The 27848-nt window shown below is 41.8% G+C and overlaps 2 protein-coding genes and 1 long non-coding RNA gene across 28 annotated transcripts in view; 2 read left to right on the forward strand and 1 right to left on the reverse strand.

Moving 5' to 3' along the window:
• DENND5A (DENN domain containing 5A) overlaps positions 1-6110 on the forward strand; it is a 114465-nt gene extending 108355 nt beyond the window's left edge. For 8 of the 9 annotated variants that reach the window (XM_053286613.1, XM_053286615.1, XM_053286619.1 and 5 more), the window contains 2 exons: positions 1339-1507; positions 4193-6110. In XM_053286613.1, the coding sequence (XP_053142588.1) occupies positions 1339-1507; positions 4193-4376 (353 nt within the window). In that variant the 3' untranslated portion in view covers positions 4377-6110. The remainder of the gene's footprint in view (positions 1-1338; positions 1508-4192) is intronic. The other variant, XM_053286621.1, reaches the window with a different exon arrangement.
• On the reverse strand, positions 1505-19912 carry LOC128340847 (uncharacterized). Its single transcript, XR_008314024.1, has 4 exons — positions 19528-19912; positions 4160-4396; positions 3113-3190; positions 1505-1678 (listed from the first exon to the last, which is right to left on the reverse strand). It is a non-coding gene; the product is annotated as an uncharacterized LOC128340847 (long non-coding RNA).
• Positions 19249-27848, forward strand: part of SCUBE2 (signal peptide, CUB domain and EGF like domain containing 2) — a 96954-nt gene continuing 88354 nt past the window's right edge. For 8 of the 18 annotated variants that reach the window (XR_008314023.1, XR_008314019.1, XR_008314018.1 and 5 more), the window contains exon 1: positions 19464-19932. Coding sequence is in view for 8 of the 18 variants with exons in the window: in XM_053286632.1 (XP_053142607.1) it covers positions 19815-19932 (118 nt within the window). In the remaining 10 variants the exon portion in view is untranslated. Of the gene's footprint in view, positions 19267-19462; positions 19933-20394; positions 20414-27848 lie in introns of those variants that run through there. The other 10 variants (XR_008314016.1, XM_053286629.1, XM_053286630.1 and 7 more) reach the window with 8 other exon arrangements.

Here is a 27848-nt window from a genome sequence, read left to right on the forward strand (position 1 = left end):
TCGCCATGTGCGTGCTGATTGTGCATGGGTCTTTTTGGGACACGTGCTGCCCCAGCAGGAAACTAGAAGGGTGGTTTTCTTAGTTCCCTATAACATTTCCCTCAAAGTGCTCAAACCATGCTTTGAACCACGTTTAGGGCACATCCCTACTGTGTATATGTCTGCATGGCAGTCATCCTTAAGTGGGACTCATCCTTACCTGTTGTAACAGAAACCATCACTGACTACAATAGCTGTTTAGTACCGATAGAGGATTTGCCACAGTCTTCTTTCCTGCACCTTTTAAAAACAGGAATTATCTGTTCACTTGGAAATTTAATGTAAGCATTTGTTCTTCCTGATGAATTTCAAGAGGGAGAGCAGAGATCAAAATGTTTTGAAGACTATAGCACCAGAAAGTGATCAAATGTCTGTTGCAAAGTGGAGCATTATTTGCATAGCTTCAGTACTGGGGATTTAGGTTCAAACTAGACATGACTGTGACACATCCATTTTTCCCCATTCATATCTGCTCCAACCACACAGAATGAGGAGGGTGGGTGGTGATAAGGGACTGGTTTGAACAGCAAAAAAGGTGCATGGTTGAGTGGCATCAAACCTTCTTCCTCTGCATTTGATGTATCCTCCTGCAGTCTTTCTCTCAGATGCTTTTCTCCATAGCTAAACTGTGTTATTGGAAGTGTTTTTTGGGTTGATAGAAGAGACTTGGGGAGAGGGACTGGCAGCAGGCACAGGTTGGATTCCACCTATATGCTCCTTTTGCTGTTAAAAGTAAGTCCCTGCCCCTTTTCTGCATCGCTACGGCAAATGTGTGTTCAAATGTATGGATTTGCCATTCTCATGTCTAGTTTGGATCTTAGCAGGGTGGGGGGCACTGAAATAATGTTTTTGAGGAACATCTGTTAGAGTAAGCAGCATTTTAATAGGTTCAAAACATACCGATTTGAAATTCTAGGGTGCAATAATGTTTAAATGTCAAGAGTAAACAAATCTTAAGTGCATTTCTCTCTTCAATTCTTACATAACACATAACATAGGTGAATAAATCAACTGAATTAACAAATTGACTCTCCTTTTATAAGCTCAGCATTACTGTTGTGCCTATATAATACCAACCTAGGGTTCCTTCAGAAATGGTAGTAGATCATAGTACCTTCACATTATGCCCATTTGTCAGCATTTTAAAGCTTGGGCTACTGTTTTATAGAAAGTAGGTAATGAGCCTTAAAACCAGGTTTTTGTTGTTTATGTTATAGCATAAAAACAACGATTTTGAACTTTTTTTTTTTTTTTACTAATGTGATTGTTCTTATCTCATGTCTTTCTGTCTACCTGCAGAAAAAGCACAAGGTTATTATGAAGCTCTAGATCAGAATGAATTGGTTCCGGAGGAAAACTGGCAGACAAGGGCCAGGAGTTTTTGTCGCTTTGTCACAGCCATCAACAACACTCCTAGAAATATTGGGAAGGATGGCAAGTTTCAGATGTTGGTATGCCTTGGAGCCAGGTATTGTGCCACTTCTTTGATTCATTTGCATATGCTTTTCAATGATGGAAGAATGACAGAATTGCTTTCACAGCGATCAGTTTTCTTTCTTTTTTGTTCTGCTATCCACATTTTTAGTCCTTTGACCAAGTCACTTCAAATATTTCACTTATTCTATGAAATTTTGAAAGCCTGAAGATAAAAGAGCAACTAAGATTATTACAGGGATGGAATTTATCTTGAGCAAAGATAAAAAGAGCTGGTTCCATTATGTTAAGGAAAAAAGGCTAAGAGAGGGTGTGATAGCACCCTATAATTATATTAGAACCATTTAGATTAACAATGAACTATTTAGATTAAGAAAGTCTGTAACCACAAGAACCATTGACTACAATAAGGAGATCAATGTGTTCAAGTCAGAAATCATATGGTATTTTAACATTAAAGTGGAAAAAAATGTGAAATGTTCTGCCTGGAACAGTTGAGGGAACATAGAACCTCACTAGATACAGGAAAGAGTCAGTTAAATTTATGAGGGAGCTTGTAGCATTTTCTGAGGTCTTGGTTTGTAGCCCTTTGAGTCAGAAAAAGCCTTTCATTTCATACCACACTTGTGACCTTGTCTATTCCTCTCCATTTGAGGGCATTGACAACTACAACAATGATGATCAGGAGGGTGGTGGAGTATAGAGATGCATGCATCTAATTAAATTCCTCATGAGATGACTTGATACTGCATTTTGCTTATGCAGGGAACTTTCTCCTGGTTAAACTGTCAGTGACCCTGTTGAGATTTTTGTGAATTGACTTGAGTGATTTGCTCTGTAAACTTGTTTCTGCAGTCACCTGCTTTCTGCTTGTGATGACTTATGATAGTGTAGGCTGATTGTGGGTCTGGTGCATGTATTGGTTTCTTGGGCAGGGGCAAGCAGAGTTTTACTATGAGCCCTTTGGTTCTTTTCTCCTCTAAATTCCATGACAACTAAGACAAAGACTGTTTCCCCCATTTCAAGCAACCCAATGCTTTTGTATTCATACAGCAGTGAAGATAAGTCAGAGCATAGTCCCAAGCCAATCTAGGATGTTGTTCTAGAATAGATCAATATTGCTCTGCGGGTAGTAGTACTTACAATTGCCAGATGTGGCATCATTCAAAACTGTTTTGCCTTATAGGAATCAGCAGAGTGGAGGCATGGCAGGGGCAGGAGTCATGTCTTTAGCTGCATAGCTGAATGAATATTCAGTCACCATGCATGCCTTCCTATCTGCATAACTAATACTTAATAGTAGCCTGTTGTACTGGGATTGCAACAGAACCAACATAACTGATTCCCATTTTCATTGTGTGGGATGCTGCTATAATTCTTTTTGGCTGTCACCACTGTTCTCTAGTGTCAGGTGCCAGTCATCTGGAATAAAGCTGTTGGCCATGTTTGTTCCAGGTAACATAAGATACAGAGTTTTAATAAGTTTATACTCCACCAACTTCTGTTGATGTACTACTGCAAGTTCTTGAGACCTACAGAACTTTTCTTTAGGCATAATCAGTAGCTGATGGGTAAGAGCTGGCCTAATAGATAGAGTTCAGCTTTAAATTGAGTCAGGTTTATGTAGCATAACACTTACTGGTAGTGGCTCTCATGCAGAGGTCTTTTCCACCTTTGCAGCCCAAGATCTTTTGAACTGGAAATGCCGGGGCTTGTCCTGCAAATGTACATGCAACATGATGTTTGTCTACCAAGCTGAAGCTTTTTCCTGGTTAATTAGTTAGCTGTCTGCTTTCTGTTACTTAGTATAACAACATTAAGGGCCCATGAGGAATTTCGGGGCAGGTAAGGTCAATCATTAGGAAATCCCCCCTCTCAACATTGTTCTGAGTTCTGGGGTTAGATGAGCTCGGGGAATAGCTTAGCTGTCTAGTGCTATAGTGTAATTGCTCTTGTAGCTCTGACTGCTGAAATTTGGGGTTAAGTGATCAGAAGCTGCTCTTCTAGCTCTATACTGGCTTTAGGTTCAGTGTGGAATAGGATGATCTCCTTAGTCTTCCTCATTGTGGTGTCTTGGCATGCATCCCCAGACACTATAACTTCATTCTTCCTTCCAAGATACTGCAGTTGTGCCAGGTTCTGTCCCTTCATAGCTTAGAGTCCTTGGAGGGATGATTAATTAGGACTGGAGAAAAAGTGCTTCCTCTGATCCTACTTAATCTCCCAACCCTTTTATTTTCAATGTGTCCTCCAGAGCCCTTAATAGCTTGTGCTTTATATTTTAGAGTATGTATATTCTTCTTTTCAACAAAGTCCACAAAGATTTTTTTGGGGGAAACCATGTTGTAAATGTACATATGTCTTTATTCTGTACTTCAAAAAGAGTCATTTTTAAAAGTCCACAAAATGGCTTACATAGCAGACAAAAAATAAATTAAAAAAAATAAAAACTTGAACCCTGTCCCAAACAGGCTCACAATCTAAAACAAAAACAACAATAAAAACCCACAAGGGGGATAACTGCAACAGCCACTGCAAAAACTGTGTTGGAATTAATAAGAATAGCTGCCCTTTCACTGCCCAGCTATAGTCACTGGGCAACCTAATTCAGTATCAGCAGGAATTATGATACCAGAATACCAGGAAATGTGATGTGTTGTCTTAAGCAATAATATTTCTTTAATACCTTGTTCTGGAATTCTAACACTTTTTGTTGCAGGGATCACCTCTTACACCATTGGATTGCCTTGCTGGCAGACTGCCCCATCACAGGTCAGATGTATGAGGATACAGCACTGATGAAGGATCATACCCTAGTGAACTCCTTGATCCGTGTGCTGCAGACCTTGCAGGAGTTCAACATAACACTGGAGGCATCCCTTGTTAAAGGAATTGACATCTGATCTATCTCTTGCTGCAAGCACTGTAAAAACAAAAGCAAAAAGCAACAAGGAACAAACCATTACTAGTATGCAAAGATTCTATCTGCTAATACATTGCATCTGAACATTCACATCATTCAACACAACTTTTCTAGAAAGAAGCTCTAAATAGACTGTGAAAAAATTGATAGAAGCTGTAAACCCAATGTGTAACAGGAAAAATATTCCTATAAATCGGTTTTAGAGTTTATTTCTTGATTTGCTTTTACACACTTTCATGTGAAAGAATTAGATAATGAGTATTGTACAGCTTATTTTAAAGCTGTAATATTTCCTTGCCATAGAGAATGGTGCAGTGAAAGTTCTCTGAACTTGCCTTTGGACTGTATGTCACAAAGTGTAACTCACACATTCCATTTCTGCTAAGGGTCATTCAGCAATTGAAAAACTAATATTTTATTATATATTAACATCATCATCACTGGCTTTTCCATGTTGGGTCACTGCTGTGCTGCAAGGAAGACTAAATGTGTTAATTATTGTTTTTAATAGCTTCAAAGCACTGAAGTCATCAGCAATTTTTAAACATTTTTTGTTATCAGTATTATTTTTTAGCAAACTATAGAGGAGCAAACCATGTGGATGTGCAGAGATCAGTGATATTTTTTCATATGGGTACAAAATTGCACAGCGCAATTGTAAGCGTGTTTTTAACTGGCATTTATTTATTTAACTTTTCATCATGTTGTAATGTCTTTGTCTAAACAAGCAAACAAACAAAAACTATCCCTCTGTACTTAACAGGCTATCTTACATGTCTCTGTGTTTTCAGTTTAGGACCTAATTAGAGTATAGGGCACTTAAATAAAAAGCCCAAAATAAGAGCGTCTGTTAGCAGAATATGCCTTAGCATGGTATTGCCTTTTATTTTATATGTGACAACCCTTCAACTGATAAATACTTGAGGATAACCCTAAAGTCCATGTAAAGTCTATTATAGTGTCTAACAGTCTAATCCAAGGTTTATTGCAACAGCACATACATGCATAGGATAGGACATAGAAGCAGCTTTCCATTTGTGTGACGCTCCTGCATTACTAGCACAACGTTATAATAGCCTCACAGACATATGTGCTGGTGCAAACATTTGGAATTGGGTGTGAGTGAGGTCAGTATTACTGTGACTTACCTATGCTGCTACTCAACCTAATGTCATGTCAGAGTTCCAGGTCTTTCTCTTGGTAACCCTAGTTCACTGGCAGAAGAACCCATGCAGGATTTTCTTTAGAAATGCTGAGCACTCAAGTACTAATATGTGTGGTTTTATTAAAGGTTGGATTTCTTGGATGCTTGTGAACATGGTGCAAAAAAAGAAAGTTAGCTTACTCCCATAATGTTCAGAATTTGTGGACTTTTAAAATAGTAAAATCCCAATTGGAGAATCTAGTGGATGCCTAGAAGCAACTGTTCTTGTTAGAATTCTCAGCTAAAATCCTAGGAGATGCATATGTAATTGAGGAAACACTAAGATGTACAGTACAGGTTGTTAGGCTTCTGTATAAAAAGGCCTTTGCTGTATAAACAAAATCTTTTTAAAAAAAATTAGGATCTTTAACATAAGGAACACTGCAAAAAAAATTTGCAATTGTTGGTCTCTCCAAAATGTAGCATTTTTCTTTATTTCGTACATCTTGTGGTCATTTTTATCCCAGTAACTTAAAAATATAGCACATGTATTAAATTTTACTATTTTTACTTTTCTTGTGTTTGTTTCATTATTACATTGAGAAGTGTTCATTCTTGCTTATATTACTTGTTTCTTTATCTGAATTGGGTCCTTTTATGCTGGAGTTCTAAAAAGATAAAGCCCACACCATCTCATCATATCTGATGGATGAACATACATTAGTGGTCTTAGTTGCATGGCTCTTCTGAAGTTATCCCTGTGTTAACACAGCTAAGCTTATACAGCTGAAATAGCCTGTTAACGTGGTGTTCCATCACATTCCCTAAGCTTACATATTACTGCAAGATAACTTCTACCAAACCAAAAACCCATGATAAGACTTTCTCCTGGTTGTAGCTGACTGCTACATTGGCATAAGGCTGAAGAAGAAAGTTGGTGTACATCATATTTTGTTTTACCTCAGAGCTTTCTCTGCCATTTTGTAATAGAGAGATTAGATTGTGCTTCCTTTTGCATCATTGATTGTATTATGAAGAAGGCAAAAATCACTCATCAACAATTCAAGTCAATAATGTTAGAATGATAGTTGCTGCTTTTATTCTCTTTCAGACCTGTGGTGTTTAAAATCTATTGGGCTTTTTTTGCCAAACACAAAGAAAGAAAGAACCATGAACCTCTGCTCTGTCATGAGGTTCACTGGGTGCCCTTGGTCCATCTGTCTCTCAGCCTAACCTATTTCACAGGGTTGTTGTGAGAATGAAATGCAGGGTTGGGATGGGGGTCCCTGTATGCCACCCTAAGGTCCTTGAAGGAAGTGAGCTTGAGTAAATGTAAGTAAATAATAATGTCAGCATACAGGTAGTAGCACTTTGGCCCCGTGTAAAATGGGAACAAAGGAAGAAAACCAGAACAGAGCACTGGCAGTTTATTAAAAGGTAGGCCCTGACACATTTTGAGCAAAACTCTTCAGGGGAAGAGATTCATAAAGATTCATTTCTCTTCCCCTGAGGAAGAGTTCCACTCAAAACACATTGGGATCTACTTTTAATAAACTGCCAGTGCACAATTCCTGTTTTCTTCCTTTTTTCATTTTGGTGTGGTACTCCTCCTCACTGTGAGCTTCCCCCATGTAATATGGGGCATATTTTTTGAAGGTAAAAGGCCTTCTAAAGACAGCTAAAAAAAATACAACTTTGCCAAGGAAGAAGTACCAAAAGACTAAAAACAAATTCTGCGAGCTCAAGGATGAGCATCATCAACCCCACCATCATCAATATCAACTCCACCATGCCATATGGCAAACTGTTTTTAAAAACTGAGGGAAATTTCCAAAATAGTGAACTTTCCAATTACAGTCCATGAATCTGAGGCAATACAAACAACAACTTAAAAAGAAGTTTTGTTCTAATACACTCCAGAATGTTAGAAGGCAAAGAAGGCCACAATGAAAGTAATGTCACAATGAAAGTACATAATGCCACAATGAAAGTACATAATCTTTATGATTATGTAACCCCGCCCTCCGCACAATAAAGTACATATCAGTTCTCGACTTGATACTGATGAATTAGTCCTGTTAGAATACACAATTGCTATAGTCTCCAAAATTATTACTGCCAAAGTACAAAAGCTAAAATAATTCCTACTGAAAATGCTATAGATGTGCTATTCTAACACTTACATACATTTAAAAGAGTATGGGCAGCTTCACACAATCAGCTGAAAGTTGGTAAGAAGTCCAGGAGAGGAAACCGGAGATGTCCACAGCAGGCATGCTCCCATGCAGCGTATCATCTTAAGCTGTCAATGAGCCTGGTTACTTACTTCAGGCTCAGATTCTACCAAGTTCGTCCAATCAACTTCAAACCTTGATGATAGTCAGTAGAATCTCTGGAGAATTTGTGCAGGAACTTGGAACCAGACTTGGGCAGCATCAGTTGACACGCCACGTAGGAGCGCACGTGCCATAGATACATCTGGTTCCCTCTCCTGAACTTCTTACCAACTTTCAGCTGTTTGTGCGAAGCAGCACTATATAAACACCACCTTGTATTTTCTTTAATTAGCAACCCAATCACCTATTCATTGAATCATTGGAACATAAACTCTTATCCCAGAATGAAGTATGTTTTTTCCCTATAACTTTGAAGGTAGTGTGACCCATATTTTAAAATAGAAAACTATTATCTACAGGCACACAATTTTTATATGATATTCAGTATTTAGAGAAATATTTTAAGAACTAAGTAGTACTTCTTTCTCCACTGGAAAAAGCATTTTAAGTTTCAGAATATAGAAAGTATAAATCCCAGTATTCCAGAGCTGCTTATTTTTGTATGCAGTTTAATTGCATAATTATGTGGATAAAGATTGCTTCTCCAATGAAGTTCTCAATAAGAATTTAACTCTTGTTTGGCATATTTGACAAGGGATCTGTGCCATATTTAGATACCTAGGGACTTGGAAAAATCACTTGAAAGATGTATGTTTGTTTCTCAACTTTGTAGTTCCTTTTCTATCTAGAGATTAGTTTCTAACGTCCCTCATTACAGCATCAGTTTCATTTGCTGTTGTTAGGATATGAAGAATCCCTGGCATGTTTTTAAGGCCAGCTAATGAAGTTTACAACACTAGGACAGAAAATACAGGTACTGTATTATTTTTTCAAATTACCTAATTATTTCTTGTAATTCTAAACATTTACAGATGTAGCTTACTTTACTGAACTGCAATAAAGCTTTCTTCTAATATGACCAACATTATTAATGTTATGTGCCATCTTGGGCAGCTATACATTTAATCCAACTTTGTCTTCTGTCCAAGTAGTTATCATTATATCTTGCACACAAAACACACGCGCATGTACCATGCAAAGGATGTTGTTTTTGCATGCAGCTAGGACTGTTAAAAACATATTTTTCAAAAACCATAAAAATAGAACACATTAAAGCTTATGTTATAATGCCTCCTTAAGGTTCATTGTCAGCTGAGCCACTCTCCATAAAATTGCTACTTACCTCCCTCTGACTCAGATTTGACATGCAAACTATTCATATAAAATATATTTGTGTGTGTGTGTGTGGAGAGAGGAGGGATGCTGTGTCTGTTCTGCCAGGAGAGAAAGTGCATTTAATGTACTATAGATGAATTAGAACATGGTGCTTTATACAATCAGTGTGCATTTGAACTGTTCAAAATAACAGTGGATGTATACAAATGTATATATTCAGTTTTATTTATGGAAATTAATACAATTCTCCTATATTATTCAAGAAACAACAAACTTTGTGAATGCAGAAATATCTATCTGTCTAATTCTCGAAGATGTACCCGTGGCTAATCCCATGCGTGACAGCTCTTGCGAGCATTCAGAGAACTGCAAGATTGCCAAGGGATGGGTGGGAGGAAAGTAAATGGCGGCTGTGGTGGTGGTGGCAGCCAGCCCAAGAAAGCTGTGGTGGGCGGCCGCGACTGGGCAGTGGGCAGGTGGGCGGCCGGGCAGTGGGCAGGCGGTCAGCCGCGACTGGGCAGCCAACAAGTGGCTGTAACCTGGCGGCTGGTGGGCGGTCGGGTGCTAGGCAGGTAGTAAGGTGAGCGGCTGAGCGGATGCAACCTGGTGGCAGGGGGGTGGCCAAGCAGCCGCAGGCGGCAGCTGGCCAGCCGGTGGGCAGCCAGAAAACGGTAGCAGCAGGGCAGGCAATGCAAAAGAAGAATATGGGGGTGGCAGTCCGGTAAGAAGAAGGCAGCTGAGGGCGGGGGGGGGAGAAGAAGACAATGGGCAGGCAAAAAAGCGGGGGCGGGTGGTGTGGGGGGAGAAAGCGGCAGTGGAGACAAACTGGGGTGCACATGCTCTGTGCCAGATCAGCTAGTTTTATGTAATTTAAATGCTTTTGTAAACATATTTATATCGTGGCTTTCTTACTCAGGCAGAAGATTAAATTTTATTGAAATACAAGAGAACTCCATTATTTCTGCGGGTTCTGTTCCTCACCTACTACGGCAAGTAATGGAACGGTGAATAACAAGGCATTATGGGGAAAGGGGGGTTAGGTTCCAGGGTGGAGGGAGATTTTTTTAAAGCCTCCAAATGGCCCAGAACTTACTGTGGCATGCTCCGTGGGTTCCCCATGAGCCCAGGAATGCCCCCAAAGGATGAAATGCCCCCTCAAACCATGAAAAATCACAGAAAACAGTCTGATTTTTTCAAGCCATCACAAAATGGCTCCTCCTGTCTTCTCCAGATAAAATGGTGGCTGGAGGTTATCTCCATGGTCACTTCCAGCCCTCTAGGAACTGCAGATATGTGGGTTTTAACCCACTAGCATCCATGGATACTGGAAATGGGTGTCTAGTAGACACCTTGTGGATATGCAGAACAGTGAAGAGCAGTCCCACAAATAACGAGGTTCTCCTGTATAGCATACTAGTAGGTGAGGCCCATCGTTGACTGGGAAATATTTTTTGTTTAGATTGCACTGCTAGGAAAGTTCAAGAAATGAAATCCAGGAAGTCCTCTAATATTGTGGGGGTAACATTCGAGGAAACGGCTATTTGGAGTGCTTGACCTAACCCCCCAAATTGTGGCAAGAGTGGATGGAACAACCTGCATGGGGAGAGCAGCTATTTAAAATTTAAGCCTTTTTGTGCATCAGCTGAGAAGCAGTCAAAGTGGCTATTCAAAATGCAAATCTCCCCGCACATCAGCTGAGAAGCATAAGGAAGTATAAAATTTAAATAACTACTCTCCCCGCTTCTTTGCTATGTGCAGGAAGGTTTAAACAAGAGGCAAGAGTCGATACTTCATAGAATGTTCTTATTAATGTGCTTGCAAATGGGAAGTAAAATAACAATTTGGAATTTGTATGATTTCAGCTGCAAACATTATAAATTATTCATTGCTTCTCTTAGGGATTGTGTTATTCTGGAATTATTTATCGGATTGAGTGTTAAAAATCTGTTTAGAACACTAATAGTTAGAACATAATGATTATATTCAGAATTTCTTCTAAAAAATAAAAAAGGCATTTAAACCTTTCCCTCAGCATATTCCGACAGAAAAAGGAGGGCATTCAGCTAATTTAAGTGCCCGGATTGTTTGTGCAAAATTTGATATCTGTAGGTAATTGAGAAGAAATTCAGAATTTCTCTCAAAACATACAAAAAATTTATTAAATTTTCCCCAAGCATATTCCAATGTGTTAAAAAAAAAGTGCATTCAGCTAATTTCAGTGTCAGGACTGTGTATGTAAAATTTGTTATCTCTAGGTAATCAGGAACTATGACCCTATTTTCGCACAAACATACAAATTATTTTATTAAATGCGTATTATATTAGAACACTGCAAATGTTTTACACAATGGATGTATCTTGCTAGGAAACATTCTAGCTAGATGGCGCTGTTGACCAAAAACTTCCAACAGATCTTGGACACTAAAAATACTGGAATTCTAACATTTCAGTATTTACTTTAACCTCCTATAAACTGCAGTCTTAAAGTGCCGCTTTGCCATCACATTAGCACTGTTGGCAAAACCATTTTACATGCTTATGCGTCTTTTGAGCTTAAGGAAACATACAAAGAGTTAAAAATCAAAACAAAATTAAAAGTTTTTAAAAATCCCTCCAAATAATGGCCAAAACAGGCATAAGAACAAATAAAACCATAGCAGCAAGAACTAAAAAGTAGTCTCAAAAACTCTCACAGTCCAAAGGTCTGGAGGAAGAGTGAAGTTCACAAGCCATACACCCCAGCCTGCGCGTGTATGCGCACACACCATTTGGACTGGAGGAACTCTCACCAGCTTCAGTTCGTATCTGAGGGCACCTTCTTAAAAAGAGAGCACCAACAGTGTCGTATTTGCTTTAGTCAGCTACTATTTGTTGTGGTCTTGAGCATTTTTGTCCTGTTTCTTGCCAAGTTACTGCTGTCTGCTCTTCCTTGTCTCTAGATCCACTGAGATCCATCTGCCTTTTTACCTTTGCCACTAGGATCCTTTGCTTGCTGCTTGACCCTTTCTATTGTAATCAAGTTCTTAGCTTGTTGTATCCTTTCCCATTATGTGAATGGCTTTGCTGATCTTTTCAATGACAATGTGTCTTGTTTTAATGCAAGCAGTGTTCTTTAAGGGCTGTGTCAGTAACAGACTGTACATGTATCTGAGGTAACACTGATTCTAGACCAGGCCTGCACAACTCAAATGACCTGGCGGGCCAAAACCAACCGTGACTTGGTTCATGGGGGCCGAGGTCAATTCCTAGGGTGCTGATTATTAGAGTAACACTTAATATCAATCAATCAACCAATCAACTGAATTAAAGTGAAATGAATTAAAAATGAATTTAATCAATATTTAACTTTTGATGTTCTGGCAGGCCAAGATTGATTCAAATTAATATGAAATAAGTTGAATTAAAATTCATTCTAATAATATAAATATTATACAATCTGTACAAAATACATAATAAAATCCATTGTTCTTCCTTTCCACCTCTGCCAAATCATCACACAAAACATGGAACACTTTTAAGGGGGGGGGGGGAATGAGAACCTCTTCTCATAATTTTGGAAAAGAAGGGAGAAGGGGAAAGAAAGATGGAAAGGATGCAGCAGGAGGCTTGGCCTGAGAGAGAGAGAGAGAATGGAGAAGTCTTGGGGGGGGGAGAGAGAGAGAGAATGGAGCAGTCTTGGAGAGAGAGAGAGAGAGAGAGAGAGAGAGAGAGAGAGAGAGAGAGAATGGAGCAGTCTTGGTGGGAGAGGGAGAGAGAATGGAGCAGTCTTGGGGTGTGTGTGTGTGTGTGAGAGAGAGAGAGAGAGAGAAAATGGAGCAGTCTTGGGGAGAGAGAGAGAATGGAGCAGTCATGGTGGGGGGGGAGAGAGAGAAAGAGAATGGAGCAGTCTTGGGGGGGGGAGAGAGAGAATGGAGCAGTCTTGGTGGGTGAGAGAGGGAGAGAGCGCGAATGGCGCAGTCTTGGTGGGAGAGAGAGAGAGCGCGAATGGCGCAGTCTTGGTGGAAGAGAGAGAGAGACAGAGACAGAGACTTAAGAGACTTAAGTTAACTGCGCCTCGCAGTTGGGAAGCAACACCGGGCCAAATAGCAGACCCGAGTGTCGCTCTGGTTTCTGCCGCTGTGCACCACTGCTGCCGTGGGGGAGGGTAAGGAAGAAAACCCGCACCCCTGCAGCCATCTCCTTGGCTGTGCAGCGGCTGGAATTTTTTTTTTTGGGGGGGGTGTTTTTTAAGCAGCAGGTGGAGGAAGAGGAAATAGCCCCGGGGGCCAGGGAAAAAGGCCTCGCGGGCTGCATCCGGCCCCCGGGCCGCATGTAGTGCAGGCCTGTTCTAGACGATAAGCCATACAACGGCCAGTTAGAATCTCCTGATACACGTAACTTAGTAAACATATATCTAAATATCTTTAATCAAGGATTGAAATGTTCGTAGAACTTCTGCTAAAGGAGGGAAAAGAAATTGAAAATGGCAGCAGGAAATGCAGCTGATAATAAATTGTTATGGACTAATTCTGCTGCCTGTTCCTACCCCATTCTATTCCATTTTGCTCTGAATATGTGTGAATTTAAAAAAAAAAATACCTCTGAGATTTGAGAAGTTGTGGCAAGTTTTAACATCCAGGGATAGCACAATCAACTGTGGAACACAGAAGACCTGTATGCATAAAGAGTAAACCTTTAACTCAGTTAAGGAAAGTGATAGTACATTGCAAGTTGCTCTGTATAAGGCACATCTAATCAGATCCCACTGATTCACTATAAACTTCACTGCCATGAATTTTTTGCGCGCACGCATGCGCGCACACGTGTGTGTATATGCTGTGGCACTGAAATGCTGGCAATAAGTATTCTGCTGACAAATAATGGCAGAAACAGGATGAAAATGGCAAGTGTGATGTGCCCCATGGTATTTTATGAACACTGGGCTGCACTTTCACAATAGTGGGACAAGTGTTTGGGTTTGCTGCTGCAGCTGAAATAGGCAGCACTGTAGTATTAGGCACCCTTTAGAGGAATTGAGAACATGAGAAATATTGTACACTGTTAGGCAAAAGAAAGTTATTCAAAAGTGGAAAAGATAAAATAAAAATATGGAAAATATTATTGTGGTTCACCCTTTCACACAATATAGATGAGGTTGTTTGAAAAATGTCAGTGAGTCAAATTCTTACCTATGGAGCAGGTATAGTATCATCACGCATTCTCTATGAATGCTTGTTATAAACACTGAAGATCTGAAGCAAAATGTTAGAAAAAATAGTATTGCTTTCTAGTTAAACATATGAATATACCAAAATGAACCTGGAGAAGAGAGATAGACTTGTGGTAGCAAGCATGACTTGTCCCCTAAGCTAAGCAGGGTCTGCCCTGGATGCATGTGAATGGGAGACTTGATGTGTGAGCACTGCAAGATATTCCCCTCAGGGGATGGAGCCACTCTGGGAAGAGCAAAAGGTTTCAAGTTTCTTCTCTGGCTTCTCCAAGATAGGGCTGAGAGAGATTCCTGCCTCTTCAACCTTGGAGAAGCCGCTGTCAGTCTGTGAAGACAATACTGAGCTAGATGGACCTATGGTCTGACTCAGTATATGGCAGCTTCCTATGTTCCCAACCTTCTATTTTAATAATTCTCCTGGGTGTGCCTTGGAATGTGCGTCCCAGAGCCCAGCTGATTGGCTGGGTGGCGGATGTGCCTGATTGGCTGAGGCGCACCAAGGAGGATTGGTTGCCATGGCGGTGGCCCAGCTGTGGAGTCCAGAGGTGGTGGGCCCAGCCCGGGCGTGGAGGCAAGGCCCAGTAGGGAGGAAAGAAAGGGGGGGCAGAAGTGGCAGAGAGGTAACCGCCGGCCCCATAGAGTGCACAGATGCTCTGTGCAGGGTTGGCTAGTTATCTCTTAGTTTAGTATCTTTGTAATTGTAAACTATTTGGTGGGTCTGGAATAGGAAGTTGTTATAAGAAAATGAAATAGCTTGATAATTTTCTCACCAGTCCAAGAACCCACAAACCAACTATAATCACTTACATTTGATTTTTCACTGCTCTCAGCTTGGTAAGAAGAGCTGGAGGAATCTCTCAAGTATGTAATTGACATCTTTTTGTATTTACAGAGACCTTTGTCTGCAGTTTCAAATGCTTCATTTCATACAATAGGGTAGTTTCTAGTTGGTTTTTAAAAGAACATAACTTAGATTGTTTCAAAAGCAGTGAAGCTTGATACTCTACTGAGAAAGATGTATAGGTAATTTATGGCAACCATTAGAGAAGTAGACAAAAGACTGAGAGAAAGTTGTTAAGTAAAGATTTTTAAATGTGTATGAATTGCAAGAAATAGCCTGGTATTTATCCCAGAACAAAAGAGCAGAGAATGTGGGGGAGTTGTCTTCCTTTACAGAAGTTGAATGGTCACAGGGGGAAAAAGAGAGAGATAAAGATTAAAGTAACATCAAATACTGGGCTGGCAACCTATTCCTATGCAGAGTTAGGTACGCCTACACCCACTGATTTCAGTGGGCTTATCGACCATCAACAGTAAAGGTCCAGCAGTCAAGAAATATACTGCAGACTAGCACTTGGTAGGGCTGTAATGAAGGCCTTGGAAAGGATATTCAGATGCCTCGACATGTCTGTATCTACAAAGATAAGAATCGTTCAGACAATGGTTTCCCCCATGACACTCTGGATGCAAAAGCTGGACTCTGAAGAAACAAGATAGAAAAAGTATTGATGCTTTTGAACTTTGGTGCTGGAGAAGACGTTTGAGGATACCATGGACAGCCAAGAAAACAAACAAATGGATCATAGAACAAATCAATCCAGAATTTTCACTGGAGGCACAAATGACCAGGCTCAAATTTTCATACTTTAGACACATTATGCGAAGATCCAGCAACCTTGAGAAATCCATAATGCTGGGAAAAGTTAGAGGAAAGAGAAGAAGAGGACCACCAGCAGCAAGGAGAATGGACTAGATTACGATAACAATGAATGCAGCACCGAGAGACCTTAAAGTCCACGTTGAAGACAGATCATCCTGGAAAGAATCTATGTGGTCGCTAAGAGTTGACACTGGCTTGACTTAATCACTTAATCAATCAATCAATCAAGTCCATCTAATTCTGAATACAGCCATATCTGAAATCCAGTTGTATTTAGAGCACGGATAGATCTGTTTGGTTACGGGGATGGGGGTGGGGGAAGCAGCCAGGCTCCTACATGCAATTTCTTAGGCACCATATTGGATAATATTTCCAGAATTGTAATTGATAGTCTGTTGCAGCAAAAACAACCATCTTGTGGCAACTTAAAGGTTAACAAATGTATAAGTGTTTGTGAACTAGAACTCATTAGAACTCATTATGCATTAGATGCATTAAGTGTTCTTCCCAATATGCTGGTCTCACTCTCACTCTGGAGTCAAATGGCCAGGAAATACAAAAGGCCTAAGCCCTCTTCAGAAGGTATCAAAGCATGAATGCTGTACATAGTTACAGGGCCAACTGAAGAGCACTGGCAAGCCCCCCTGGCCCATGCTGATGCGCTTTGTAGCCCCCACGCCCTCATTCTCCCCAGATACAACATCGGTCTGCAGAGATAGTATAATCATGAGGAGGATCTCTGCCTAGGTATAGTAATTGTCTTGGCAGACAACTATAGGATAAAAAGCAAGGGGTGGGGCAATGGAGGATGCCTCTGGCAGTGGGGCTTGTCACTTAACTCTAACTGGTGCTGTAACTGTGTACCACATACACGGTTTGATAACTTCTGAAGTAGGGTTCTAGTTTGGAAGTTCTTAACCTGAGGTCCATGGGGTAGGTCGGGGTGGTATGTGGAAAATTAAATTTACTAGTTGGTCCTGTTCCTGCACAGAACATCTGGGCCCTAGTTTTCCATGTCTCACTCCTCCATGGACAATCCAGCTCCATGCCCTGCCACTCCTTCCCCCCTTCTTAAGCCGCCCCCTGACATCCAGGGTGGCAGTGGAGGTGGTGAAAGCTCCCCCACTCCCCACCACAACTCACTTTCACTCTACCCCATAAAACACTCCTCCCCCACAACTCACTCTCGCTCTCCACAACTTGCTCCCCCCCACAACCCGTGCCTTCGCTCTCCCCCTTCCTTTCCCTTCCTAGGGAAAGTGGCATTGTGGTGGCCAAGGTTGGCGCCTACTGCTGCCCTCTGTTGTGTTGCCCTCCTGAGCTTCCTCATGAGGAGGATGGCCAGTTCGGGTGGGAGATTGCACCAAGGTCCAGCCTCCGACACCTTGCCGAATCTTCTCTTGAAGAGAACAGCTGAGCTGGGGCGTCCTTTCTGGCCTGTATGGACAGCCCTCGATGTGCTCTTTCGCCCCAGCTGCCATCCTCGCAAGGAGACTCGGCAGGGCAATGGATGCCTCTGCTCAATGTTTCTTCTTCCTTGTTGCCACAGTGCCGCCTTCTCCTTGGCCCTTCCTCTTCCTCTTCCTCAGCAGCTGCCCCTCCGTCCACCGCTCAGCCCTACTCTCTGTCTTCTCTCTCCTCTGGACAACTCTCTCTCACAACTCTTGTGAGATGTGCCACATACCACAGAATGTATGACATACGTCCTAAGGCTTTTATATATAGAGTCAGATAGTTAAAGGTAGCTCATTTATCACCATTAGAGTGCATCCTTGGTTTTTCATTTTACTTTTGCTATTGACAAGAGCAATGGTGTAGCCACCACTGAACTATGTCTGGGACCGCCTAAGGACCTTTTTCAACCCCCCAGGGGCACCCTCGAATGAACTGCTGGCTGGCTGGAAGAAAGTGGGCGACACTTCTATGTTCTGAAGCCAGCCAAGCCCCCTGTGTTGATGTCAGAAGTATGCTGACATAGGTAGGCACTATTGCTGGCACTGGGATACTCATGGACCTTCACCAATACCCACTCCTCTCGGGTGAGTGGTTTGTTTTTGTTTTGTTTTTTGCTTTTTGCAGCTAGGGACTGCTTTTTTCTCCCTTGTGCATTCCTTCTCCCAGAGGAAGGCACCAGGGAGTGCAGACCATGATACGGTGGTGTTGGTGTCTTCCACCAACCTTCCTATGCCCCCAGACAAGAGAGACCACCATAGTTTAACATACCCTGCTATTCTCAGCCATTCCTAGCAATGGATATGAAAAGGGCCCAGAACCTTTAAATAAAAATTCTCTGCTGCACTGAATTTAATCTGGTGAACCAGAATAAAGTTATTGAAAATAACTATCCTGAGTACTTTATTTTCCCTTCTCTATTTTTGCTGGAGCCTAATGAAAACATATAAATGGGGTTGAGGTGCATGAGTAATACTTGACAATCTAGGGGGTATGCAGGTGCAAAAAAGTTAAGAATATCTGCTCTAACCTATGACTATTTCATGGCCATATCCAGATAATATGTTGTACACATGTACAGATATCTATACACTTGTTTTTGTGTGAATGATTTTACATTCATTTTAAAAGTGAGCCTGAATACAGGCCCCTCAAATGCATGTACAGATAAAAAGTGTCTGGTTCTTTTAGTACGATTTGGAGGGCGGGAGGGGGGTCCTTTCTTTTGTGTCCCCAGTAGTTAATCTCTTTGTATCTTTCTTCATACACACCACTGTTCCTACCTGCAATAGTTATCATTATTCTGGTAGCGGTCCCTCTTATATCTGTGTTTGTTTTTGTGAATGTATATTGTATGTTTGTATTGCAGTGTGTATTTAGTCCGTTCATTCATATTTGCATTTTTGACTGTCCTTTGTTAATTGACAACACATTATATATAAAGGCAGCAAGTGAAAAGCAAATTAAAATACACATTAAAAACAGCAGAGACTCAGCACACACCAAATACACGGAAAACTCTGTCCGGGTTCCCTTAAGGCTCAAGGCCTGGATGGAAAGGGTGACCATTATCGGTTTACAAAAGGGTGTGGCTGACCCCTGAGAAAGCCCTGCCCCTTGTGCATGACAGTCAGTCCTCACTCAGCTGAGCCAGCACAGCGCCCCCCACCCACGGAAGATCTTGCTGCTAGGGCAGTGCCTGTGCGTTCATTGCTAGGGTTGCCCTGCTTCAGGTTTGTAGCTGCCCCTAGAACGAGGGTTCTTAAGTTAAATGACAGAATGGAAAATGAATGCCGCTTGGGTCCAGTGCACTTCCGAACTGCACACACAGGAGCACTTGAATGCTTGCTCGGAGAGCCATGGCTTGCTCCTTCACACACAGCACCTAATGAGGTATATTTTCAAATGCTGATAATATGTTGTAGTGCAATTATGCTCTTCAAATATTTAAGCGACAGAACAAACACCATCTTGCCTTTTCAACTAGCGAAGGGCAAGCTGCTTCAAAGTAAACAAATGCAGCATGCAGCACACGGGGGTGAGGAGGGGAGAAGCCTGCAGAGACTTGGCCAGTGGGCGGCCTTTGGCAAGCATATCCTTTTTTCATCGGTGAAAAGCTGGCGCGGTTGGAGGGCAGGCGGGTAGAACACATACTTTCCCGACAGCTTAACTCTGGGGGAAACGACCTTTGGCAGAAGCGCGGGAAAAAGAAAGAGGCGACTGCACATAAACATCTACGCACTCCCAGGCAGTCTCTCGCCGGCCACCCGGCGCCTGCACGTGAGGGGAGGCCGAGGCTCGGGGCGGGTCGGCCGCCCGCCCGCCCGCAGACACCTCCCCCTGCGTATGCGCGCTGGGCCGAACCGCGGGGGGTAGCAGCAGCGGCACCATCCGCAGCAGTGTCAGCGACAGCGGGCGCTGAAGGTTGAGGCAGCCGAGCGATGGGGTCCCGACATTGCCGCTCCGTAGCGGAGGTGCTCCTGCTGCTCCTGCCGCCGCTCCTACTGTTAACGGCGCCTCCTGAAGGACAGGTCCGCGCAGCCGGGCTCTTCTTCCCGGGTTAGTATCCAGCTCCAAGGTGCTTGCCTGTCCAGCTGCCCGGGCGTCCCTGGAGGAGCGCGAGTTGCTGAAGAATGGGACGGCTCGTCTTGAAGGGTGTCTGTCGCCTTTAGCTTTCTCTTTACTCGCTCGGGTACAGGCGTGAGGTTGAAGCCGCTTTTGTGGGACTCTGGGGAGAGCTGAGGGGAGGGGAGCCAGTACCTTTTTGCAGATCGTGCTGCTTTCCCGAAAGCGCGAGGACTTGCCTGACTGCGAGTTAAACTGAAGCTCCTTTGGCAGCCCGGAGACCCGTGGGGTTTGTGGGGGGAAATACAGGTCCTCTCTGCGTACGGTGGGCATTATCATTGGCCACGTTCCAGCAAACGACCTGAGTAGATCTGTTGATTTGCAGTAGTAAGAGTCTGTGCACTGTTGACACAGCAGTTGGAAAGGCGTTCACTTGGAGACAAGTTCCATTGCTTCTAGTGGAGTTCACTTCCAGGTAAATTTCAGAAGACCTGTTAATCTGTTGCAGCAAAAAATTCCTGTGGTGGTATGAGCTTTTGAGAGCAGTAGTCTCGGGGCTCTGATAAAATAGGCTTCGTACTGACCAACAAGTCCACAAGATGAGAAGAGCCAGAATAAGATACTAAACTATCTACCCTGTTGATCTCTCAGGTGCCATAACACTTTGTCTTTTTTGTCCAGATGTGTGCAGAAGATCTTTGTCTCAAACTACTTGAAAGTTGTGTCGTGTTTTTTTCTGCTCTTTGTAAAGGACTCATCCTAGATTCTAGTTCTTTAAAAAGAAAGAAAGAAATTGGCTAATATTAGTAGAGAGGCATGATTAATACATTCAAATATGTGGAGAAGTATTTAGAAAAGAATGTGTTTATTTGAATTTTGGACAGGAAAATATACATAGAAGACTTGCGTTTTGGGCAGTATACAAATATGTTAAATTAAAAAAATTAAATAAAATACAACAGATGTTTTACAGAAAGATGAGACACCTGTGAATTGGGAAAAGGTATTGGGACTAATATGTGAAAATTGGAGCTGGCTTCATTTTGTGGTGCACTTTAGTGCGTTTATAACATGGGCCATGGCACAGTGTGGGTTTGATCATTATAGTAGAAGTGAAGATTGTTTAATGATTCCACATTAGTAACTGTATAACTTGTGCCGAAGCAGTAAAGCAACTTCTAAGCAAAAAACAAACACCCATTCTCCACATTAATGTAACCATCTAATAATTTAATTGAACATGAGGCTGAATTGTTCTTCATTGAGTCCTCTATTTCTTTTTAGTTTCTTTGCTCTGTGCACATTTCACAGGAGAGAAAGCTTAACCAAATCTGTAGAATAACTCTTGATTCACAATCATTGCATTTGCGGGTATTTCATGTCTTTTTGTGTGTGTATGGAGATCAAGAGGAATATCCTTTTAAAAAGTACACTCATACTTGGTTGTAGATTTAAATGAGACTTGGAATAAAATATCCTCTCCTGTGGTGATCTTGGCCCATAAGAGGTATATCTGGTCCTGCAAGGTGGGAGGAGCCTAAATGAGATGCTAAATCATACATGTTACCACTCATCTTATATACTAAGAACATTGGTGCAAGTTCTTACTTTGAGCAGAATAGCATCTTGGTCCGAAACACATTTATTTGGAAGCAATCCTATGGATTTACAGGGAAGCGATTCCAAGTAGATTTCAGTAATTTAAATAATGTATTGAGGGTTGATGGTGCAGTTATCAGCATCGGTGATGTCTTGTGAATAGATTTTTATGATATGAAACTGTTTCTATATTAGATACAAGCAGACTTTAATAAGATACAAGCAGTCCCTTATTAATCGTTTTTGCTCCCTCTTTTTTCCTTGCTCACCAGGTACTGTATATACAAGCAGTCCCTTATTAATTGATTTTGCTCCCTCTTTTTTCCTTGCTCACCAGGTATATATGATCTTTTCTTCTTCTTCTTCTGCTAGGGACTCCTGTGAGTAATTCTTAGAGAAAATTAACCTTACATAGGAACATAGGAAGCTGCCATATACTGAGTCAGACCATAGGTCCATCTCGCTCAGTACCTTATCAAATTGGCAAAGATGGCTTAGATTGAGTTCAGCACATATGGTTAGCTGATCATGAGGTCATTTCACTGTAGCTTTATTTAATGGAATGTATCGCCTGCTCCACCTAAACAAAACTGTGTAAAGCAGCTTACAGAAAATATAAAAGCATACTAAATGTGTGTGTGTGAAACTAGAACACTGCTGCAGCAGAAAAAATAATGCAGATAAGACACCCATAAAAACTGAAAAATAGAAGTAGCAGTGGAACATGAACTAGCTTAATACATTGATTAAAAGCCTGGGAAACTTTTACCCTTTCTGGTTCCAGAAGGACATGCGTATTAGTACCAGGTGTACAGAGCTAGGGATGGTATTCCACAAATGAATTGTCACCACAAAAAAAGGTCATTCTCTGCCAGATTTCAGTAGACAGAGAAACCTGAAAAAAGACCTTACCAGATCATCAAAGTATAGGCAGGTTTGTATGGGAGCTTGCAACTCAAAGCATACTTAATCGTACTCTGGCAGCTTTGTAGTGGCAATGTGAGTTGACATCTTGGTTGGGCTGGGTTGTAATCCGAGTATGTCACATAGCAATAATATAATTGCTTCATAATTGGTATTTTCTGTACAGATCCATTCAAGCAACTTTCTCAGAAAATATGATTGTGAGAACTGGGTTTCCTTTCTGAGATCTCTAGATTCAATGGATGTTCCAGGCCTTGTTCCTCTATTTCTTCTCAGTTTTGCCTCACATTTTGCCTAATTGTACTATGCAGATCTGTTCTCTTGTATATGATTGCTTGGTTAGCTTGGTGGTTTTGGGTTTTTTTGCTAACTTTCAGACACCAAAATACATTGGCTGACATGATATGCAGGGCTGTATCAACAGAAGTAGCTCTGTGCCACCTCCAAAAGGCGGGTTTTTTGCTGCCAGGCACATGTCTGTGACAGCTGCATAGCCCTCATAGACATGTTCCTGACAGCAAAAATGGTTTTTGGAGGGAAGGGAGAGAAGCGAAAATCATGCCCTGCCCCTTCTCTACTGCTTGAGGGATGTGGAACAAGGCTGGAGCGCTGTAATGCTCCAGCCTGATAGCAGCACTGCAGGTCTACTTCAGTTGATGTAACTCTGCGTATCATGTCAGCCACCATACACACTGCCATTGTAGTAACATAATGCGGTGTAATTGTTATTGGACAGTAAGGTAGTCAGCAGAATATTGAAAGGTCAGTGTCTGTTATTTCTTATACCAATCAAAGCTTGGTTACTTTGAAGTAGACTCTGAGGTTGTTCATATGTGCAGGCAATCGTGGGCTAAGGCAGCCAAGCCCACTCTTGCCTCTGTGTGTGCAGCTGTGGCAGCTGAGCAACCTGCTTACATGGCAAACCTGCCCCCAAAGCCACCCTCTTAAATGAGGTTAAGGGAGCGCTCGACCCACCCAGGGAGCAACGAGGGATCGTATGTGGGGAAGATGAGTTTGAGTAGCCTTCCTCGCCTCCCTCCACCAAACCCTTCTCACTGATCTTGAGAAAGGGCTCACTACTTTCAAATTAAGACTCTAAGAGCAGAGCTGGGAAATTAAATAAAATCCATAGGAGTCTATTTAAATTTTGAGCTGCCATTGTTGAAATAAGCTTTTAAAACTAAGGTCCAAGATAGGTCAGATTTATGAGCTTAACTTCTCCCCTTCCAAATTCTTGTGAACCAGCGCACATTTTAAAACAGTGGTGATGCATGAGTTGCTTGGAGAATAGTATCTCTTCCTAATTTGATTGTTTTTGTGTTTTGGGTCTTCCTTTTATGCCAGTGAATGTGATCTCTACAACCCCTTTCCCCTCATCCTCAGCAGCTCACTGTAATAGAGGGTTTTTCTTCCCCCCCCTTTTTTGTTTGCTGCAAGTTACCCCTAAAGCAGAGATCACTCTAAGGCATATGCGTGTGTACACGCTCACATGTTTTCCGATGTCTGCTCAGTTAATTTTCTATCCCACTCAAGTTGAATCAGGAAGGCCCCACTCTGCATGCAGACACTGCCTTGATACTACCAACCAGAACAAAACTCATTCTTCACACGGATGACATTTTTTTAGAGAGAACACTGCCCTAAAGCCAAGCCAAAACTACTCATCAGTTGTGGTGTCTAACAACTGTTAAATTTAAGCTCAGTTTTCAGATTTTTGTGGGACAGCTTTTCCAAGATGTATGTCTGTGAACTTGAAATGGTACAGATGACCCCAAATAATAGTACAACCCTGTAGTGTCGTAGTAGTTAACTTTGCACATTTTAAAATACAGCTCATTGTCAGAGAGCATAAAATACTGTGATACTAACACTACAGGGATTGTACTGCCAAAAAGACCTTGCCACCCTTTTAAACCAAGAACAATTTGGGTTTTCTTTAAACATGAAAATCAGTGTCTTTAAAGATAGTGCAGAACACTTATTAAATTTATCGTATTTGAAATAAAGCTTTTTGTCCTGAATCATACATGGCAAAAAGGTTGGTTTAGCACTAGTTACCATAAGTTCTTTTTGTCCTATGCATTTTTGGTGTGTGTGTGTGTGTACAGTGGTTTAACACCTCCTATTTATTTTCTGCAGCCTGTATCCATTCTGTCCTTGTTATCTGGACTTTTGCTTCTCCTGAGCTCTGACTTGCCTAATTACTCTTGCTCTGAAGTTTCTGTCAAGATCTCTGAGCTGTGAACATCTTGATTCATTATTTTATTTATTCTTTTTAACCCATTCTTCATTTTAAAAAATCACAAATGTCTCACAAACAATAGATAAAACTACAGAATACAATGCAAAAATACAATACATTATTACATGTGAAATGTAAAAATGCCAGGCATAAGATAAAAACTAAATTACAGCCGGTCCTTCACCTTACACAAGTAAGAAGAGCCAACCAGTTGAAATGAAGGCCCTTTCCCATGAAGTGTTCCCTCTAAGTTGAGATATGTATGGAACCGGTTCGGAAGGCAGCCACTTCTGCCGGTTCGGTGGGCATGTGTGCATGACAGCTCTACGGTGCGACATGTGCATGCCCATGCCTGGTGTGCACAGGCACATTGGATACTTCCAATTGTATCCGGTAAACGAGGGAAATGAGGCGGCAGGGAGGTATGCTGCTGCCCCGATGAACTGTAGAAAAAAGGAGCGCTGGTGGGGGAGAGCAGAGGGAGGGGTAAATGCACCCTCCTCCGCTCTTAAAGTAGCATCCTCCACCATCGAACCACCCCCACCTGGTTCCATGCACATTCCTACCTCTAAGGCATGTGCACGTGCACGCACACAAGTTTTTTGATGTCCGCTCAGTAAATTTTAGATTCCTCTCAGGTTGGATCAGGAAGGCCCCGCTCTGAATGCATGTGTGCACATACTGCCTTGATACTGCTGCCCAGAACAAAACTCATTCAGCACACAGATGAAAAAAATTAGAACGCTGTTCCCATGTGCTAGATGGATATCAGATCAAGGCAGCACACACAGGAGGCCCTCTCTGCTAGTTCTTATCTGTCAGGTAGATTAATTTGGCAGAATACGGTCCTTCAAGTACCCTGTCCCAATACAATTTATGGCTTTAAAGATCACACCAGTACTTTGAATTAAGCTTGCAAACAAATGGGCAACCAGTGCTGCTCATGGAGGACTAGTATAATATGGCCCATAACTTCTTTTTCCGCATCATTTCTCTCATGTCTGTGTTCTGGATCAGGTGAAATTTCCAAAGAACCTTCAAGGGCAGCCCCATGTAGAGCAAGTTGCAGAAATCCCATCTAGCTGCAATAAGGGCTTGGGTCACTGTAGCTGGATCTGACAAAGAGAAATGTCTGTATCTAGGGCACCAACTGAAATTCAGGGAAGGCCCCTCAGGTCACAGGAGCCACTTGAACATCTAAGTGTAACTCTGAACCCAGAAGAACTCCCAAGCTGCAATTCTGCTGCTTCAAGAAGAGTGCAACCCGTAAATATTAGATTGATAAACCATTGCCAAATCAGCAGTTCTTCTGATTTAGTGTTGGCCTGCATTGGGGTGATGGTGGTGGAAAATGAGCTGCAGGTGCAGCTTGTTCATGCTTGTCTTGCCTTCCTTATCCTGGCTGCCTCTGTGTCTCATGCCCTGTGTCTCATGAATCTCAGGCATGCAGGTTCATATTCATGGGGTTATCCTCAACTTGAAGAATATCAGCCCAAGCCTCTGGGGTTAATGCCACAGTGGGATGAAAGACAGAAAGGCAGCCAAGATAGGGTGAGACAATTGTGAATGAACCACACCTGCACCTCATTTTCCAGTCCCCAACCTCGGCCATACTGTCTACCACTTTTCTGACCATGAGAGCCTCCATCTTGTCTAGATTTAACTTGCCTAATTATTTCTGCACTGAACTACACTGAAGTTTCTGCTGGGATCTCTTAGCTGTGGACATGCTCTGGGTGGTGGTGGTGGTGGTGGTGGGCGTGTGTAACGGTGACTGCTAGCTGCATGCTTCAGCAATGCTTCTTGCCAGATGTGGCTTCTGCTTTTCATTTTAAAAAGCTAATTTTGGAATAGTTTAAAAAACCAACACCCTTGAATAACCATCTGTTTAATGGAAAGTAAAAGTTTAATGTATCTGTGGTTGTGATTTTGAAATGCTTGAGTTTCCTAAATGCTCGTTTCTATAAGCCCTTTTATTTGTGTTTCATTTTTTAAAGGTCATATTTTATGACTGTGATGTCACAGTTGTAAAATCTTGTTTCTTTCAATAACTGGTTACTGTATTGTAGCTTAAACATCTTTCTCCTTAGATTAAATTTATGTGAATGGGAGCTAATATTCTTTTTCTGAATGGAACTGTTGGCCAGTTCCCACAGCTACTGGGCATGTGTTTACTAGCTTGAAAAGCCTTCACGTATAGACTTCCTAACAACAACAACATAAATTAATTCCACTATTATCCAGCAAAAAGAGTTCTCAAATGGTTTACATAGGAGAAGGAATAAGAAGATGAGTCTCTTTCTTAGAGGGCTTTACAATCTTCAAGAGACACAATGGAGATGCTCAGCCAATTGGAGGGGGGGACACTACACTGGGTTAAACAAGAGTATATGCTGTCCCTCTGATAGCTACCACATTAAAGGGTACTTCTTTGCCCAGGATATCCAAGCATTTGAATAAGTTGGGCTGGCCAGTTGGGATATGACCAGCCAGTTTATGGAGCTGCTGCCATGTTTAGGATTAAGTTTTTTCTATGCCACTGCAAAAGTATATTTTACTTGTGGTAGTGTGCGGAAAGCTTCTTCCAGTGTATGTCAGTAACTGTACATAACCCACTGGCTAAGAATTTCAGGTGGTTATTAGGCATCTGACGTTTTTGTGAATTGGCCCAAAATTCCATATGGAAAGAGACCTGAATTCCCACAGTTCCATATGGAGAGAGTTCTGAGAGTGCAGATAAATCACCAGTGATCAATACAGTACAATGAAACAGCATTTATTAGCTTGATGTGAAGTCCTAGCATAGACATTGTATCTATGAAAGACAGAAGAAAGAGGTGAGACTCCAAACTTGTTTGGAAATTGGTGCAGGGCAAAAGCACCTGGCCACAACTGCATTTCAAGAAACGGCAAGATAAAATCAAACTATTTGCTCTGGAAATAAGACTTCAAAAAGGTAGCTGGACAACGAACTCCCTAAGTGCTGCTATTCCCATATCTCAAGCTGTAGGACAGACAGGCCCGCTTTCCTTTGCTTTTAGAGCAACTCAGGCCATCAGGCAAGGGAGGTCAAGGCAAAACCTCACTGCCCAGTATGGGTTTGTCCTGACCAGTGTTCCCTCTAACAAGGATTCTCAGATGTTGT

This window comes from Hemicordylus capensis, chromosome 1 (assembly GCF_027244095.1).
Source record: "Hemicordylus capensis ecotype Gifberg chromosome 1, rHemCap1.1.pri, whole genome shotgun sequence".
NCBI classification, from domain to species: Eukaryota; Metazoa; Chordata; class Lepidosauria; order Squamata; family Cordylidae; genus Hemicordylus; species Hemicordylus capensis.